Genomic DNA, 20,178 nt, shown 5'->3' with positions numbered 1-20,178 from the left:
ATTGTAATTTAAATGCAACTGTCATCAGACTTCACATGCGGTCTACTGAAGTACCATAAATATGGATGTGACACATGTCACTGTGTTTGTATCAATTTTGAAATTACTGTGCCATCAAAGCTGACACAATGATGATCGGATGATAAAGGAAAGGTGAAAATGTAGAGCAAAAATTCTAATGATGGTTTTAATGGGAACAATGGCTGCTACACTGTGTACTGGATATATACATGAATGCAGAGCATGTCCATTGTTTGAATTTGGTCCTGCCTCCTCTGGAGCAGAATTGTGACGCCGATCTCAATTCAACAACAAGAAAGTTAGATGAAATGTACTGCATCCGGTTTAGGACTGTAGTATACGTATATGAAAATGACCTGGATCTAATTTGTGTTGGCTGTCATAAAAGAATTGGATATGAGTCGCATATTGTCAAAAAGAAGTCTGGTTTGGGAAACTTTTGCCTGGAATGCAAACATTGCCTCAGTGTCATAATGTTGACTCTGCTGCAGGTGGATATATGAATTGCCCTCTTATCACTGTTTCAATCTCCTCCTCCTCATATTCACATATCAGTCTTCTCTCTGGGCAAGACACTGAAGCACAAGTGGCTGCTGGCATGCCCCTTGTAGGAAAGATTCATCTCATTTATGTTTGTAAGAAAGGCTACAGGCGCATCTCAAAGACATTAAAAAGCATAGTGAAATATTCCCATGATTACCAAACGTCATGTATGGTGTTGAATCAGATGAATTACACATAAATTGAAATATTTCAAACCTCATGAGTCTTATTTGTTATCATTTTAGTTTCTAAGTCATGAAATCAAAATGATAGAATCTCAAATTATTTGAGATGCTGTGATTTTTGTAACCCGAGGCTATGCAATTAAACTTAAAAAAAAACACTTGAATGTTTTCAGCTGACTAACGATTAATGTCTAATTATGCAATTTATTTTAAATGTTCTGTTAATGTGTGATGATATTTCAGAACATAAAGAGGGATCTTCACTGTATAAGTGAACATGATTTATAATTTGTATATATTTGAATATATCAGTTCCTATACTCGTCCATGCAATATATCATGTTTGATAGCATCAGTTTTCACGGATATTCAAAGTTTTCACTGTATTAATTTCCAACAAGTCAAGTGTTTGTACCTGATTTGTTTTCACAAGAGCAGGTAAATATCACTGCAACATGTTTAGCTGCTGCTCAAGAATTTGGGAAGAAAGATATTAGTCCTAAGCAGTTTGGCATGTGCTCATTTCACCAAGTCAGTGTTGTAATGTTTGTTGTTTTATTTCGACTTGATATTTGATGTCAAACCTAATTTTTAAATAGGCTATTAGTTTGGGGTTTTTTTGCTTCTGTGGAAAGACAAATATCATGCACGGACAATATTCTAATCAAACTCGCTCTGAGTCGGTTGCTTTCATCTCCTTTTTACACTATTCATGCACCTCTACTTAAAGGCACCGCAATTAAATAAAACTACTATGACCTGTCAGACGTGGACGTGGTTGTTAAGTCACAAACCAGAGTTGAGGATTATTTAAGTGTCGCCACTTTGAGGCTCACAAATGGTGTGTAAAAACCCCTGCTGGGTGTTTCTGCACAGCCTGACCTGTGTGATTATGGGGTGTGGTGTTTGTCTCTGCCCGCAGGTGTCTTTGGTGCTCTCAGCCCTGCAGGCAGGAAACAAAGGCACTCAGGCATGCATCACTGCAGCCAGCGCCGTGTCTGGCATTATCGCCGATCTGGACACCACCATCATGTTTGCCTCTGCCGGCACGCTCAACGCGGAGAATGACGAGTCCTTCGCTGACCACAGGTTAGGAGCTGGAAATGTAAAGATGTGGGTTTACATGCGAGTCTGAAGTCTGAAAACTGCCCTCTGACAGTCTTTCATCCTAACTGACAGAATGACCTTTTAGTGGAACGGAGAGGAAATGTCTGAAGTCAGCAACTACAAATTAGTGTCTCAAGCATACAGGAAGTGTAATTTTCTTTTAGTGTTACAGCAAGATCAGTAAAATAATTAAACTTGCATGCTCAGAAAGTATAAATAATATTTTACTTGTCTGACCTGTTTATTTCTCAATGACAGTTTGATGCATGTCAACTAATCCAATTTGTCAAATTACATTCCATGATACTGAAACATGTTTTTACATTGTACCTACTGATGAATCATTGTCCTTCTGATGATTGAGGAATCTGAATTTGATTTTTAGAATCCTCGAAAATATGCCGTGACTGAAAGCTTTCATTGAAAAAGACGAACATAAATATCTGTGAGCCTCATAGGGTGTGTACATGTACAAAGGGTTAGATACTCCGTTGTCGTAACTTTCTTATGACTACAGTGCCTTTATTTATTTAGATTATATGACAATGTCAAAACTTTGCAAAATTAGTTCTTCAGCCTCTTTTTTTTTTCAAAATAACATCAACTTTTAGTTTGTGGCAGTTGTTTAATATGCTTATATGTTATTTTATATGTGTTTTTGACTGTGCTGAAAAGCTCATGTGTGACGTGTTGCTGAATCCTACTGTGAAAGTCCTGGGCTCACTGTTATTGCCAGTATATTCACACAAAACTATATTGGTCTCCTTTTTGGTAGTTTTTGAATCTCTCAAATGTCATAAATGGTCTATGAAGATCACATGCCAGCCGCCGCAGGACAGTAATTTGAAGGTTGAAGCACAAACGTAGAGCGGTGGTATGAAACAGAACAGAATCACGTCGTCTCAAATGATGTCAAATGGCTTCTCAAAAATGAACCTTTACAGCAGCTACTGATAATCTCTTTCATCAGCTTGGAAAATATAACTGAGTTGACTTGTTACATAACCTTACCTGTCTTCCCTTGTGTTTGGACTTTGATGAAGAAATGGATTTGGTAAGAATAAAGATGTGCAACGGTGTGCATTATATTTAATGGCTGTCATTCCCATATATTCTAATTTGAACTGTAGTAAGACAAAAGTTTGTCGAAGACAAAGTGCATTACTTTTGTCTTCAGACAGTTCAATGGCATTTAAAGCCCAGGTGATGGATTTGTAATTGATTTTTTCTTTCTTTTTTTTTTCTTTCACCAACTGTCTAACTTCTTTTTTTTCTTTTTCTTTTCCATCTCTCCATTTCTCACTGTTAGGGAAAACATTTTGAAGACGGCCAAAGCTCTGGTTGAAGACACGAAGATGCTGGTGTCCGGTGCAGCTTCCGGTCAGGACCGGTTGGCTCAGGCCGCCCAGTCTTCGGCCAAAACCATCACCCAGCTCACAGACGTGGTCAAACTGGGAGCCGCCAGCATCGGGTCCGACGATCCGGAGACACAGGTCAGTTGGTGTCAGTTTATGTAGCCTCAGAGTTGTTTTTGTGAGGCTACCTGTGCCTCTCACCAAGAGAAGTGGTGTGGCGGCAGTCCTGTTGATGAAACACTCTGCCCGATGCAGGAGAAAATACTGTTTTTGAACAAATAAGAGACACACAAAAGTCAAGATATGCAATCCATCTTCTATACTGCTTTGTATAACCCAGGACAGCGGCGTGCTGGAGCTGATCCCAGCTGATTATCAGTGAAGGCAGGTTGCCATTTAAACGTACATACACACACAGCTTTGTTCTGTGGATTAAAACCAAAGGAACCAGGGAGAAAATTAACATGCACAAGGAGAACCTACAAACTCCACTCATACATGTGCCGCATACTCTTTGCAAGGCAAGACGATAGGATTATTAAGACATAATGGAACAATGCCTTAATGCCAGTAATACATTACTGTAACACACCAGAGACAGGCCATACGTAGGTGCAGTTAAACAGACCCCAATAGCTCTTACAAATGCATTTTGATTACATAACTTCTTCTTTTATCTTGATTTTGGACTAATTATTGGGTGTTTTCATGTCCGCTCACTAGGTGGTTCTGATAAATGCTGTCAAAGATGTGGCCAAAGCGCTGGCTGAGCTCATCAGTGCCACCAAGTGTGCTGCTGGCAAGGCAGCAGATGATCCATCCATGTATCAGCTGAAGAGTGCAGCCAAGGTAAGAGGTTTCAACCAGCAAAAACTGACTGCATATTTGCATGCAAGAATCCTTTTGGATTTTTTTGCCCAAATATGGAAATGTATTTTCTTCGGATATTTTTTTTCCTGGATACATGTGCAAATTGTTAAACATTATTTCCATATTCAGCACGTTGTATGCAGGTATAGCAAACATCCTCTGCTCCTGAGGCCAGACCAGTAAATTGTTGCAGCACGCCTCCTGCCATCATGCAAATTAGTGCACTGACGACAACTGGGCCTCACTCATGTAAATGTACAGGATGTTCAGGATAGCAGGAAGCTGCGATATTTCTAAGCTGAGATAAATCAGCTGAATCCTCTGCTCCAACACATAAGGAGTGTAAACTTTCAAGTGCACAGTTCACATTTCAGCGACGACACTGCTGACTGCTCATTATCACTTGGAGGTGTTCAGCTGAAAGAAAAGTTTCTTGACAGTCAGCCGCAGGACATTCATAGTCATTTGGTCTCTTAGATGAAAACCACATGCCGGTTTTGGACTGGAGGTGGAAATAAAATCTTGTGAACCTTTTTAGGAAGCTTCAAGTCTTTAAGACAGCAGGTTTCATTGCCTGTGGGTGCAGGGCGCCTCCTGTTGTTCAGTGTTGTGTATTACACCCTCCAATGCATGTGACATACTTGGTTTTAAAGTTTAACGTTGCCTCAATGTTGCAAAATATCTATAGTACAATATTTTTTTAAAGTAACGTTTCAAAGGGAAAGCATAGATGAATATATTTAGATTTCTTTTTTAAATTGTGATTATGTACTTTGATATGAATGCTTGGACACACCTCATTGTATGTTTTAGTTTTGTACGTTATAGGTTCTCACTGAAGGCATCAAAACTATAATTGAACACTTCTGGAATTATATAGTAAGCTTAAATTATATAGTTGTGAAACCTTCAGTGAGAATCTACAATGTAAATAGTCAAGAAAATTGCGGAAAAAACAATGAAAGTAAAGGTGTGTCTAAACTTTTGAATGGTAGTGTATAGCAATTTATTTAATATCGTGATATTGAGAATTTTTGAAATATTAATAAATCCTATTGATGCCCCTGCAAAGTCAGTCGATGAGGGTCTATTTGTCTAGTTAATCATTGTGATTTTAACAACCCAGCTTGTGGCTGTTTTTCACAAGACTTATAGCAGGAGCACTTTCCTCTGCATAGGTGATGGTGACTAACGTGACGTCGCTGCTGAAGACAGTCAAGGCCGTGGAGGATGAAGCTACCCGGGGCACCAGAGCCCTGGAGGCCACGATCGAGTGTATAAAACAGGAAATGGCGGTGAGGATGCGCGGACAGGAGAGTGCATGCAGTTGTACAGCTGCTATTTGTCACCATGAGTATCGCAAGACTTACACATGCCTCGTTACTGGATAATGATGAGTAATATTTTGCAAATGAATAAAAATGTTCCTGAGCTCGCACGGTAATCACTTGCGAATACATTTGTCACTGGGGAGACCGTTTTTAATCAGTGCCTGAATCAAATTTGTGCTCTGCTGCTCCTTTGTCATCCATAGCTGTTTCAGTCCAAGGATGCTCCCAACAAGGCAACCACACCTGAGGAGTTCATTCGTATGACTAAGGGCATCACCATAGCAACTGCTAAAGCAGTGGCTGCTGGGAACTCGGCCCGCCAGGAGGACATCATCCATACAGCCAACCTTAGCCGCAAAGCCATTTCAGACATGCTCACCACGTGCAAGGTGACAACTTGTGCACGTTTGCTCTATTTGTTTTCTTGCATTCCGTGGAAGCACGATTGGATATTGCTTTTAAAATGGTGAAACCAGGAGTCGATTGGTTTCAAACATACAGACTTTCCTCCTGCCCTCATACCCACATTGATTTATTTACACCCTTGTTCTGTGTTTGTGTCTTTCAGCAAGCTGCCTACCATCCGGACGTGAGTCACGAGGTGAAGAACAGAGCTCTGATGTTTGGATCAGAGTGTACAACCGGATACATCGAGCTACTAGAACAAGTGTTACTGGTAGGTTGGGCATTCTGTCATTATGTGTAGAAAGGTTTTACAAATGTTAGCACTTGGTTGAATGTTGACTTTTTTTTTTTTTTACGTATTAAATAGAGGGAAAGTTGTTTATAGCTTTGGAAGCGGATGTTTTTTGTTTTTTGTTGGATTCCCGATATTTCTATTTCTCAAAGCAAGGGAAGATTAGACTAATGGTTAAAAAATAAATATATATTTTTTTATTATTCTGATGCATTCCAATTACAGTTGCAACAAATTGGGTTTAAAAAAAAAAGTTCTATTTCTTCCTCATTATTAAATACAAAATAAAATATCTGACGATGATGATGATAACAGTAGAAATAAATACATTACTAAATATATGATATAATGTTATAATAATATGTATAATTATCTATGTCTAGTTTGCCTTGTTGCTTATGATCGCTCTCTCTTGAGATATGCTGTCCAAGCATGGAAAATGATTGTGTGTATGTGTGTGTCCGTGTGTGTGTGTGTGCGTGTGTGTGTGTGTGTGTGTGCGCGCGTGTAGGTCTTGCAGAAACCCACTGCAGAGCAGAAGCAGTATCTCGCAGCTTGTTCCAAACGAGTGGCAGGAGCCGTCACAGAGCTCATCCAGACTGCTGAAGCCATGAAAGGTAATGACTCACTCATACACTTTTACCGTGTTCTATAATGACCAATTCACACAAGTGCCGTACGTTATGTTGAAGCGTCCAACTAAACCCAATCATTCCCTCCAGGGGGAAATTGCCTTCATAAGAGAACACTGTTATCATGCTTCATGTAACAAAGAATTAGAGACCTTCATTTAATCAATCTTTTGGTAATGATCCCTGTCCTCCTTCTTTTGCCACAGACGGAGGTAAGTTAACGTTGTTTTCTGTACTGCCACTTCATTTCACCAGTTTGGAGCTGTTCGACACCTTCTCTCCTCACAGCGAATGTCGATGTTTTTAATCTCACCACATCCAGCTGCTCTTTGACTTCTCCAGTACACAGCCAATCCATCATGCTTTATTTTTTGTTCCATCTCATTTCAAGTAATTCACTCCATCTTCATTGCAGTGAATGGCAGTTTGTGGCCTCCATCCGCTATGCATGGGATGTGAAGACTTGACACTTTATTTGTTTTTACTTCTTTTTTGTGTTGATGCACTGCTGCTGATTTCTTTGTATTCACAGTGTGAAGCATGTTTTTTGTTTTTTTTTCTGTTGGCACAGTGCTTTTTGAAGTGAAACTAAAATAAGTTTTTCCATTCGGAAATTTTAATTATGTGTTTGTACACGTGCCACAGGTTCAGAGTGGGTGGACCCTGAGGATCCGACTGTGATCGCAGAGACTGAGCTGCTTGGAGCGGCGGCATCCATCGAAGCAGCGGCGAAGAAGCTGGAGCAGCTCAAACCCCGAGCCAAGCCGAAGGTGGGTGACTGCATGATGGATAATTCAGCAAAGAGGTGAAAGACACAATGATGTATCAGCAGTATTGTTGCCAATGGGGCAGTGGAGTTGAATGATATGGCTTTCATAGATCAAATGTTTCAAAGGGAGAATTGTTGATTAATTAATACAGTGTTTAAGAAAGTTGAGATTAAAAAGAAAGACTTTCTTTCAAGTAGTTAAAGTGATTGTAAAGGAGCAAAATCTCAATTTTAATGTTGTTCTCCAATAATGACATGCTTTAACTACAAGCCGTGTGAGTGCAGAGCAGTGCTTTGGCATTGGACATATGTTCGTTCATGCATTGGGCTGATTTGTTATTGTTTGTTGGTTTGTTGGACTGTTTCTAGTGATGAACTCTGACTCTTTACCAAAGTAATGATACACATGTTAGAATAGAATTACAACGCGAGTCTTGCTGTTAACACGATTTAAAATGTGTGTTATTGTTGCATCAGTCAGTGAGAAAAAAAACTAAATGGGTTAGTTTGATTTTTTTTTTACATGTCCAGTTTTGCTGTAAAGATCTACACCACTTATTTGGATAAACAACAATTGATTTAGTGAATGCCACCATTTGAAGCTCAAGCAGGATTCTGCTTTTTATTTCTTTTTGAAGTTACCTTTTTATTAATCTAACCACACCTGCAATTAGATCTGATGTAGTTTCCCTTGACTAGTATACATGAAAAACCCACAAATACAGTATCTCAACCAATAAATAGTGTCTAATCTTCCCAGTATTATATTTCATTATATCAAATGGCTTTTCTTATTTGTTTATACTGAGGCAATTATCTTTTTTTTTTTTTATTCCTTGAAACCTTTTTTATTTCAGAAATAGATAACAAAACCACGAACACGTCAATTATATTCCAGTTTTTTAAGCTGTATCTGCAGATATAAAGTAAATTAACAATTATACAATTATTTCTCGTGAAATGAAAATGTTCTACCTCCAGAGTTTTGTTGCCCTTGATCAGAAATATATATATATATAGTGAGTTTTTTCCCCCAATTATTGTGGTTGATGAATTGATGATTTAGTAACCTTTCACATTAACAAAATGACACATCTTGTTTTATGACTTTCCCAGAAAAGGTGCTCCGCCTCTTTTAAAAATGACTCCCAAACTCCCTTCATATGAACTCCTTTAATAACCTAAGTTGTTTATTTTTTGTCACATTTGTGTACAACTCCTGTCCATTGAAGTTATGTCGTTGAGTTTCATCTCTTGTCACTGTCTTTGTGGCTCCCATGAAAAACTCACCGCAAGTCAACTGCCATGACTTAGAATCCTCGGGTCATATATCACTGTTCCAAACACTTTCATGTTCACCATTAATTCTCCTCCTCCTTATTTTTTTTCCTCCAACAACCATCTGTTCATGTGTGCTTCTTGTAGCTTATGCCTGTCCCAGTCTATGTCCTCTAGCTCCCAGTTAAACCGCCCGCCCTCCCTTCTCCTCCCCTGCCTGCCCCCACCATCGGAGGCCTTCTCTGCAGGGCTCTGTCTGATATGTTTGATATATTAGGTTGTTATACAGTCCCAACTATATATCAAACATATTCCTACAGTGTCCCGCTCTGTCTACAGACATGTGGTGTGAATGCCTTTATGTGTGAAGAGTGTTTGTGTGAACAGGCGGAGAGCAGTGTGGCTGGATGTCTCAATACAGTCGTGTTTCTTCTGTGATTGTGTGCAACTCCTGATCGACCGTTGTGGTTTAAAAAAAAAAAAAAAAAGATGCTTTGTGAAGCGTGTGGAAGTCACACTTTGCTCTTAGGGTTTGTGTTTGTTTCTCACAAAGTGTGTCTGTATCGGCTGGATGATGATTTCTGCTTTTCAGTCACATTAGAAGTAAAATATGTAGATTTACAATGTTGGGTCAAGTTTTGTTGTACAAAGGTGATTATTACATTTCTCACTCCCTCCTGGTGAATGCAGTCTTGGAATCAATATAATTGTTGCCAAGAAAACTGCAGTATCTGTGGAAGCTTGTGCTTCTCTTATAAACAACAAGATACAGTTGATGCATGAGTTCTATTATTAAGAACTGAGTACATCAATATTACAACACTTCATCCCATTTTAGTCATAGTTTAGTATGCATAGGAGAAATACAAATTAACTGTCTTGGAGCAAAAACAGCTGCTGTTCAGAAAGCTTTTTTTTTTTTTACTTTAACATGAAGCTTTCCATAAAATATCCAAACTGACGTCTCTTCAAAAAGCACTAGATCTCGGACGGACTGATCTATAGTTTCACTCACTAAATTGATCAGAATAATTTTTGACTTTGCTTCTTCCCTTAAGTCATATTGATATATTATCTGAGTGGAAGGCTTTATCTTGAGTTAATCGACTGCTCTTTTCACCCCTCAGCAAGCAGACGAGACGCTGAACTTCGAGGAGCAGATCCTCGAGGCAGCCAAGTCCATCGCAGCGGCCACCAGCGCTTTGGTCAAATCGGCCTCGGCCGCCCAGAGAGAGCTGGTGGCTCAGGGGAAAGTGGGCTTGATTCCAGCCAATGCTGTAGATGATGGACAGTGGTCCCAGGGACTCATCTCCGCTGTGAGTTTTGCGGTGCAGCCGTATGTCACTCTTCACAGTCTCTGAGGCGCTGCATTCATTTATTAATCCACAAATCCTGTCTTTGTTGGTCTCAGGCACGTATGGTAGCAGCAGCGACCAGCAACCTGTGTGAGGCGGCCAACGCCTCAGTGCAAGGCCACGCCAGTGAGGAGAAACTCATCTCTTCAGCCAAACAAGTGGCGGCCTCCACCGCCCAGCTGCTGGTGGCCTGTAAAGTGAAGGCTGATCAGGACTCGGAGGCCATGAGGAGACTACAGGTACACACACCAGTTTCTTCAACAAGAGCAGTGCTAATACTGCTTGGTCATTAGTCCTATGTATTGGCAACATAGTACTGAAATCCAGGACTGGAATCCAACCGCCAAACTTTGGGTTTTGAGCTGGAAACCCATCTGCTCTTCCAACTGAGCCCCAGCTGCCTGAGTTAAATGCATCTTTTCATTCTGTAGATTGCTGGCAATGCTGTGAAGAAGGCGTCGGACAATCTGGTGCGGGCAGCACAGAAGGCAGCGTTTGACAAAGCAGATGAAGACAACGTGGTGGTCAAGACTAAGTTTGTGGGAGGAATAGCCCAGGTAATCCTTTAAAGCAACATTTAATATTACACAAATATTAATATTAATATTAATATTAACGGTTTCTTTAGGTTAAATGTGGAACCTTTTGGTTCTTATATAAAGCCACAAGTTCAGTGGGACAAGAATCGGTTGCCTATTTATTTTGCACAACCTCAAAGTAGTCATGACTTTCAAAACGTTTTTAAATAGTCAGAAACACAAAAACAAGTAAACAGCATATTTGATGTGGCAAGTAGGACATGTTTTTTTTGGGGGTTTTTTTTATAATACATTTTAAAGAGTGTTAATTTGCTTTGTGTGGCCTCAAATGTTGTTTCGAATATCAAGTCACAGATTCCCTTTCCGTCTGTCAAGATCATTGCAGCCCAGGAAGAGATGCTGAGGAAGGAGCGGGAGCTGGAAGAAGCCAGAAAGAAGCTGGCCCAGATCAGGCAGCAGCAGTACAAGTTCCTACCCAGTGAACTACGAGAGGACGACAACTAATGAGTCAGTTTCGCCATCACTGCTGCATATGCCTAAGGTGATGTGATGAGCACATCTGTGTTTGTGTCCATACGTGTGCCGTCCTCATGGCGCGCCTGGACAGGCATGTGCCCCACAGTGGCTTGACAAATGTATGTGACTGATTGAAAAGAGCAGGTCTGCAGTGAACGAACAACGTGCATCTGATATTGGGAAGATCGGCGACGAGCAAGTTTGAGATACTACTGTGTGGAACTGACTACTTCCTGTGGTGATTGGACTGAAGAACGTTCTCGCGTCGTCATAAAACGACTTCGATTCAAAACCAGAATGTGACGAGCTTGGGACAAATAGCACACCTCTTATGCTCTCGCATTTGTCCATAAGCAGTGCTTCTTTCTTTTGTTTACCAATTTGCAGCTCCAGTGCATAAAAATGAAGAATTGATTGTATTGCTGTTCATGTCACAAAGCCATTTAACTGCAGTGTCACTCTATTGGCAAAAAAAAGTTCAGCTCGGTACGATGACATTTTATGAATGTTGGCCTTTATTCTTTAATTCGGCACCTTAATGTCTGTCTGACTCATGTAAATCACCGTGACATGTCTTGATTTTAATTCAAAGTCCATTAACACGAAACCAGATTTTGCATATTGGTGTTTCTTGGACCATAATGTAAATTTCGTTAAAAGAAATGTGTTTTGGGGGAATCTTCATTGAATGTAGAGAGCTAACAAAGCATCTTATTTTTGACATATATTTCAGTGCTGATATCTGGTGGCTCTACAAATATAATGTCTCTGTTACATGCAGCAAGCTTTATTTAAAGCCCTTCATGACTGGTGTCATTGTGTACGGTCGCTGCCACTCAAACACAATATTTTACATTTCATTACCATGTGAATGTTTACTGATTTGCAACTGCATATAAACATAGAAGGAATATTTATTAGTTCTGGGTATTTTTTATAGCAAGGGGTCAGAAATAGTCTCACTTTAATCGTTACCACTAAGAAAAATGTGAGTTGTGTATTTTTTTGCTTCATTTCATTTGTATAGACTTGACACAATTTCATCATGATGCAATAAGCTGGATGGTGCTTAAGGGGGCAGTGTTGGTTGTCTTTACACTATTCAATTAAAACCGTAATAGTCCAGGAGAGGATACAATTGAGTACTTGTTTTACTCTGTGAGTCTATAATCTCCAACAAAACACGAGTTAAAATTAACTGGAAAAAAAACAACTAATTCTTTGGACTGCTCCAGTTTACCACAGTGCTGTGACACCTCTTATGCACGTACATTGTCTGATGTTACTGCATTGCATATTCTTTAAAAAAAATTTAAATCAAAAAATATATTCACTCAGCCCACTTATGGGATTTTTGCAGCAACACTTAATCACTGCCTGGAACTGATTTGTGTCTGTTTACCTCCAATTATGTAACATCAAGAAGCATCAAAATTCACAATCTGAGACCACGATGGCAATAAGCTAATTTCAACAAATAGTAACAGTATGAGTAAACTGAAGGTGAAGTGACAGCAGCACTAATCGCTGCGGTTGACCTTTTCCTTTTCTGGGTGCTCGGTGCAACTTTATTACATACACTACTCCCTGCAATAGGAAGAACCTTTTGTTTACCGAGTTGGATTGTAATGTGTTCCCTTCCCTTGTCTTACTCTGCAGGCTGTGTTTCAATATTAATCTACAGTATATTGTAAGGTTATAGGTCCTGCTGTGAAAATGCATGGCTTTGTGCTTTCAGACCTCCAGTTATGAACAGTATACCACAGCAAATAGACAGTCGTTCACTATTGAGTTTATGATCGACAGTTGGGTGTGAATTCAGAAGTATTTTACTGGTGTTGTATTTTTTGGTGTAAACACGGGGAAGAGGGTACAGAGATGGGGGTGGGGGGAGGATCCAATGCTTATCAGTCAAGTCTGTAGTGTTTATATTAGTGCCTTAGTCCGTAGCCCATACAATGTCCTGTCTGCTTGAGTGACAGCTCCACCTCATCGGCCCGTCAAAGAAGAAGAAGGAGGTACTGGACAAGCTGTTTTTAGAAAATAGGTTCATGTCTGTGGCTTATTTAAGCGTTTGTCATCTTACTTGCTACAGTACTGTTTCTCTACGCGAGTGTACTCCAGTCTCTGTGCTGAAGGGCCATTTCCCCGCTCGTTTTTGAAGTTTCCCTACTGCAGCACACCTGATTGTAACACTTGGCTTGACGTCTGGCTTTTTGTTGAGCTCTGTGATTCATTTCAGGTGTTTAGCTCCAAGGAGGCATCTAAAACACGGGGGGGGGGGGGGGGTCCGTGACCCTCCAGGACCAGGATCGGATGGCACTGCTTTAAGTGCTGGAACAAACCGCTCCCCCTTTACCTTTCTCTCTGCCACATGCAAGGCCTTTCGGGGATGACAGAGAAACAGTCCGCCAGTCAAAAAGATGTGTTGCTTTTTAAAATGTACTATCAGTATATATACTGTATATGTATATTACATATATGAACACATTTTTGTACTGCATTCCACGGGCATGTACCACAGTGCTTCTAAACTTCAACAGAATGGAGATTTGTGTTACAAATTCATTGAAATGTTACATATGGGCTTTTTTTTCCTCCCCGCCTTGTGCTTTTAGAGTATTGAAGATAACTTGATAACATTTAGAAAATATCTGTCACCAAAAAAATGTTGTGGCACATTTCAATGCTGTGGAGTAATTGAAGTGTTCTGTATGTTTTTTTTTTTTCTTTGCCTCCACTGAAATGGAATGGAAAAAGTCACAACAGTAAAGATAAGTGATACCTTACATTTAAAAGATATTTATCTGGCCTCGATAAAACTATTTTTTGTATTCACTGAAAATAAAGCATTTCAATGTAATGGCATTTCTTTCTTGTGATTATTACTGATCGTGTCTGATTTCTTCTTAATTTGGCCAAACATGTTTTTTTTTAGCCCTCACAGGCATCATACATACAGGTTTTGTCACCAGTTTTCCCTCATTCAAGATTGATTTGAATATTTTTTGCAATCAAAGGTCAAGGTCTCTGTGAACTAATTTTGCCCATTTTTTTTTTTATGCAATCCCATCAAAAAGCCATCAAAATGCTTCCCCTCTTCTGTACTCAGATATTATTTGTTACCAATCAGCCCTTTTTGCAGGCAAGTGAGAGAAAATAATAGAGAGAACACAACACAAAGCCTTCCCAGATAACAAAAATTAAAGTCCCTTCTGGCTTTGCTGGTTTGCAGAAACATGGAATGATAGTTGTAGTTTTTAACCCTTTCATCAGTCCAAGTCTTTCTAAATCTGAATGTGTGAATTGATTTTTAACTTTTTCCATTAATAAGCAAACTTTGTTAATATATTGGACTGTAAAAGCATGCATAAAGATAAACCATTTTAAGTCATTACAGAATAAATTATAATTTTGGATGGAACTGGTATTTTGTAAGATCTTATTTGTTTCAAGTTGAAAAAGCTCATTGCGCATTTGTGTGCAGCATACAGTACAAATGCTTTTACTGAAATGCAAGTTCTTCGAAATTCCACTGAATTGCAAGGGTTAAGTAATAATTACTCTCAACCACTTGCTCCATCTATCCATCCATTCAGCTTCTATCCATCTCCAACCAAGTATTGTGGAGTGAGCAGGGAGTACCCCCGACATGGTCACCAATCATGCAGGGCAAACACAGAGAGACAGACTATTTCACACCTATGGGCAATTTAGGGTATACTATTACCTCCAACATATGTCTTTGAACTGTGGGAAGAAACCGGAGAGCACAGGATGAATGTGCAAACTCTAGGTAGAAATGTCCCAATGCCAGGACTCGAACCCTCTCACTGTCTGTCAAGGAAGCTAACCAGCAACAAGATACCACCACCACCACGTCAATTAAACTGAAAGTTTTAGATCCTCAAGAGCATTTAGTGTACATTTGGAATTACATTGTTCATGAAAAATATTAAAGTTAAACAAGCTAAACTGACCGCATGAATGATGAACAAAATCCTTCATCAACTCAAAAAGCTATTTAGAACCACATGTTGAGCTAAACTGCCACAGAGGAAATCAGGTCTTATCCTTTACATCAGTGTTTTTCAACCACTGTACCGTGGCACACTGGTGTTCCGCGAGAAATTATCAGGTGTGCCGTGGGAAATTATCCAATTTCACATTTTTTCTATAAAAAAAACATTTACTCTCACAGCCGCTGTCAGCTGTGAGAGCAGTGTGCAGAGTAATCGTGTATGAATACTGTGGTGAGCATCGCGGAAGAATTGCTCTGAGTCGAAATTGTTGACAGTTGAACTACAGAGCTTCGAAACATTCAGAGCCACGTGCGAGAATCGAACAGACGTACTATGTTGCGCTAGCAATGGAAGGTTTAATCAAAAACCCGACTTCTTCTGGACTAGTTTGAGTAAAAATTGTGTTTTACACCTTCGTCATTACGCAAGAACGTGATGCGAAAGCAGGTTAAAGCGTTAAAAAAAAAAGTGAATTTCTCTATTTTGGGCAAAAAACTGTGTGGCCCGTAACGGGGATCAAACCCACGACCTTGGCCTTATTAGCACAACGCTCTAACCAACTGAGCTAAAGATTCATTTTTCAGGTGTGGAAAAAAAAAAAAAAGTTTTTATTTTCTTTTGTCTTCGGTTAAAATTTTCGGTTGGTGGTGTGCCTTGAGATTTTTCCAAAGAAAAAAGTGTGCCTTGGCTCAAAAAAGGTTGAAAAACACTGCTTTACATTGTGTGTGACATACACCAAGCCGGTATGAAATCAATTTATTTGCTAAACTTCCCAATGTCACTGATGTTTATTTCAACAGATATGTTGACTTCTAATTGTTCATGTTGTTGCTAAAGACATCTACTGTGTTTACGCAATGATAGAAGAAAGAGCAACTTGTGATAACTCGAGATAACGTCTGAACAGTTTGCTAAATAAATAAATAAATGTTAAAACACTTCATTGTCTATGTGAGTCAGTCACATCCCTGATGTCTGCGGAGCAGCACTGACAGGGTGGAGTATCACGGCCTGCTCTCTGCTCCCACTGAACAATAAGAGAGATGGGTTCTGGCTGCTAAATGTCTGTCAGTTTACTGTTTGGACAAGATGGTATTTCTGAGTCAGCACTAAACCTGACGCTATATTGAGTCGAAGCTATGAACTGAGGTCTGTGCTAAATCTGTTTGACACTAAAATTTGAGGAGGCAATGTCAATTACTGTGGCACAGCTGCTCGCGGCGCTGCTTTTTAAGCCCGAAATCCTTTTTCTCATATTTCCTCATCAATTTGGCTTTTATTGATTCAACTGCACTCTCTTATCCAAGCAACAAAAATGTGAATCTCAGAAAGTGTTTTTTTTTTTTTTTTTTGTCTATAGTGGACTTGACGTGTAATGAGAAACTTGTTTCGACAGATTTGGCTGAGGAGAAGACTGCATCAACCCTGGCTAAAAGGACGGGGGCATTGAATTTAATGTGAACAAACAGCTGATAGAAGACAGCTCATCCATTATTTTTATGTCCTCTATCTAATTATAATAAAAGTCAGAAAGCAGCTTAAGTTACTGGTGAGGGCAACATGATAAATAACAAGGCTACAGGTTTCATTCATTAAAGACAGTCATAATCAATATAGAGTTACCCCTACTGACTTTGTGGCGCCACAGCCACAAACAGTGTCCTGATTCTTTGGGGGGTTTTTTTTGCATCATTTACATTTCCACTTTTCACTTTCTTTTTAACAACAATGCCATCGGTTCTTACGTAACTCCAAAGATGGAAAATGACACACCAATGTCGTACCCACCTCTGCACAGCAGCTCTATGCACTCATCAAATTCATATATTTGCATGACCTCACATACAAACCATGAGTTTGAGAGTGAGAGATATAAGATTGCAAGGAAGGAATCACATAATTATTCCTCCTAAATACTTTCATTCGCTAAGTAGGAAGTGGAAAAATTCCAGCCAAGACATTAACAATGAAATCATCACTGTGCTCCCATTTTTGTCTGCGATCTCCGCACTCAGCTGTCCCAACACATCGAGGATGAACTGTTGAAACAGTGGCACCTGGCATTAATGTTCTGAACTGACTGCACTGTAGAAACAAACTTGATCAAAGAGGACGTCACAAACTATGATGAACTGCATCGTGCCAGAATAACCAAGACTGTGGTAATTTATGAGATCCGCCAAAACAGTAAATCACTGATATATACACAGTCATCAACAAAGAATGAAACTGACTTTCGGAGGTCTTTCTCCTTCACATGTGTCCATGATATAATTGTTACTTGGGCACATTCTTCCCTTGATGATGGCAACAGAATATTCAGAGGGTTAATTGGATATTTTCTTGTTTGTCTTCAGTTTATCACTCCTGATGGAACGTAATATGCAGTGTCAAGTACATTGTTTTCTTCTCCAAACATAAAGACATACTTTCCACAATTACACATTATAGATTATAAAAGAAATTGTCAATTCATTGTGGTTAATGATCAAGAACGATGTTATGCACTAAGAGGGAAGACAGAATTACAAATATTTGATTCAGCCACATGAATACATAAATATTATCAAAAGGGTTTTACCTGTGACATTTAAATCAAGAATATAAAAATAATTAACACCATTGTGTGACATTGATTTCTAAATATACAAGCTATATAGACAAAAGTTGCAAACTGACAAAAAAGTTTTTGAATTTTAATTTTTTTTGTCTAAATGTGATATATTTCTCACTGGATTTTGATCAAATATTCTTGACACATTTAACATACTATTTAGAACTACTCCTTCAATATGTTTGTCATTTGCAATTTAGGTTGCTAAACATGTTCTTATTTTGTCTAATGTCACTTGGTCTGTGGGCGTTCTGATTAAATATGGTGCCATACTTCTTCATACATGGTGACTGGGAGCAAGAGGGGTTTTTTTCTCCAAGGCAATGGGGCAAAATAGAACCGTGTGACAATTTATGAGAAGTTTAAAGCAGAGGCGTCATGATTTATTAAGACACAGATCCAAATAATCCTACACAAGCAGCACATGTGGCCGTCTGCCCTATTTATAATTAAAAAATGTATGTCGTTTTATTTTGCATTATTACCGGTACATTAAAATGGACACAAATTATGAATCTAATGTTATTACCTGGATATAGAAAAAAAAATCATAATCCAGAATCAAATGTATACTCTCAATCAAGAAAGCCATTCATTGTTAAACAGGTACAAAGTGGTGATGTATGCCACGCTGTCTGCACGGGGTGCGAGGGTGACATGGATTGCGCCACGAGCCTTCTGATCCCTGTATATGACAGGCATGCCTGGCTGGCTGCTGAACCATCCACACAACACATGGCAGGATGACAACACAGTGACAGCTGACTGCACTTAAAAAAAAAAAGTTCACAGGAAGGATGTCAGGCTCGACCACCAAAAAATAACACACAGGGGAGAGAAATAACTACACGTTTATTGCGAGGAGCCACTTTATGAAACCTAATCCTGGCAAAGTCTTACCACCAGCACTTTGAATATTTTGTAGGGCACGAAATCATCAAGCTTTACATTTATCAAGCACAACTGTTCATCCAGGCTTATTTTAATGCTTACTCATTTTGGTTATTCAGTCTAAGAATTCATCTTACAATGGAAGGAATGGCAGGTCACCTTAATGGAAACAAGGCACGTGGCCAAGTCAGAAGCCGGGGCCATTGATCAAATCCAGCAGGTGCTGTTTTATTGCAGTGAGATCCTGAAACATGCGCAGAAGAAACCTCAAGGAAAGCTTGGTGGACTACGAAAAAGAATGAACCTTTCTTCAGAGAGGAAGACAAAAAAAATATGTGCATTGTCAGACAGTGTGTTGTAACAGCCCACTTATAGAGTTTGAGTCGAAAGCTGCACAGTATGTTTACTTACTATACTGTATACTTTACTTCAACCAATAGCCTTCACTTAATTGAGTGATTTGTGGTTGATTCTGATATATTACACAAGAATGGATTACTGTGGTCAACAGTAAGGTATTATTACCCAACCAGGACCCATTCTTGACTACATGTTGTGTGTGACAGCTGCAACTGAGCCAGCGGCCTTGTGAACTGCCACAGAGGAGCCGTGAGGGGGCTGTTGAAATGCCAAAGCTTCTGTATCTTGCAAAGCTCACACCACTGAGCCCACTGTCGCCCATTTGAGATACAACACTCTGGCATGTATTAGCTGAGAGAAGAGTTGGACAAGCTTGATGATATAACTCTACAGAGAGCAAAGCCTATCTGATTGCTGCTCGGATGTAAAACTATGCCGTGAGCGGGCTGCTGAAATGATCCCTGGAAGGCAAACAAGCCATGGTGGCTAATGTGACACCCCTCACAGGGAAAAAAAAACTTTCACACTGGCTCATCCTCTCACATATATATATTATGTGTGAATAGCTTTAGTGCATAAAATGGCGTCATGATTATTAATTGCCAAGTGTGTCAATAAAGGTCTTAATTAAGATGAGAAGAACAATTGTATAAACTGAAATTCTTTTTTATGGAATTGAAAAATGTGAACAAAACAGTCCTGCTATTGTTTTGAGTTCAGCTGATGCCTTACAGCCATTGAGAGACTTTTAGCCTTATTGTATGGATTATCTTATAAGTGATAATTGGGCCATTACTACCAATATGTTTGTCCCAAATACCCCCCTCAAAGAGCTACTACCACTGAGTCTTGACACTTTACGTCCTCTTGGAGGGTGTTAGAAATAGGAGTGGACCACATTATGTGAGGAGGGAGTGTCCTCATGACGCCCATATCCCATGTAGAGTCATAGAAATAGTCAAATGTCCTGGAGCAACGAATCAGTGACGAGACTCATAAAAAAGTGAGGTCCCACGTTGGCAAGCAGCTGCATTTGTTTCCAAAAAAAGTATCTGGTATCCAGTAACTGCTAAGCCAAAATACATATTTGACT

The 20,178-nt window shown here is 39.5% G+C and overlaps 1 protein-coding gene across 4 annotated transcripts in view; it reads left to right on the top strand.

The window, feature by feature from the left end:
* Nucleotides 1-14,008, top strand: part of tln2a (talin 2a) — a 96,545-nt gene extending 82,537 nt beyond the window's left edge. For 3 of the 4 annotated variants that reach the window (XM_080495222.1, XM_080495223.1, XM_080495224.1), the window contains 12 exons: nucleotides 1,672-1,838; nucleotides 3,166-3,349; nucleotides 3,935-4,060; nucleotides 5,260-5,376; nucleotides 5,616-5,801; nucleotides 5,981-6,088; nucleotides 6,621-6,726; nucleotides 7,387-7,511; nucleotides 9,916-10,104; nucleotides 10,200-10,382; nucleotides 10,575-10,700; nucleotides 11,058-14,008. In XM_080495222.1, the coding sequence (XP_080351348.1) occupies nucleotides 1,672-1,838; nucleotides 3,166-3,349; nucleotides 3,935-4,060; nucleotides 5,260-5,376; nucleotides 5,616-5,801; nucleotides 5,981-6,088; nucleotides 6,621-6,726; nucleotides 7,387-7,511; nucleotides 9,916-10,104; nucleotides 10,200-10,382; nucleotides 10,575-10,700; nucleotides 11,058-11,186 (1,746 nt within the window). In that variant the 3' untranslated portion in view covers nucleotides 11,187-14,008. Of the gene's footprint in view, nucleotides 1-1,671; nucleotides 1,839-3,165; nucleotides 3,350-3,934; nucleotides 4,061-5,259; nucleotides 5,377-5,615; nucleotides 5,802-5,980; nucleotides 6,089-6,620; nucleotides 7,049-7,386; nucleotides 7,512-9,915; nucleotides 10,105-10,199; nucleotides 10,383-10,574; nucleotides 10,701-11,057 lie in introns of those variants that run through there. The other variant, XM_080495225.1, reaches the window with a different exon arrangement.
* The last annotated feature ends 6,170 nt before the right edge of the window (nucleotides 14,009-20,178 follow it).

Source organism: Blennius ocellaris (assembly GCF_963422515.1).
Source record: "Blennius ocellaris genome assembly, chromosome: 1".
Classification (NCBI taxonomy): Eukaryota; Metazoa; Chordata; class Actinopteri; order Blenniiformes; family Blenniidae; genus Blennius; species Blennius ocellaris.
The sequence above is the reverse complement of the archived record's forward strand: the minus strand, read 5'-3'. Positions and strand labels throughout refer to the sequence as shown.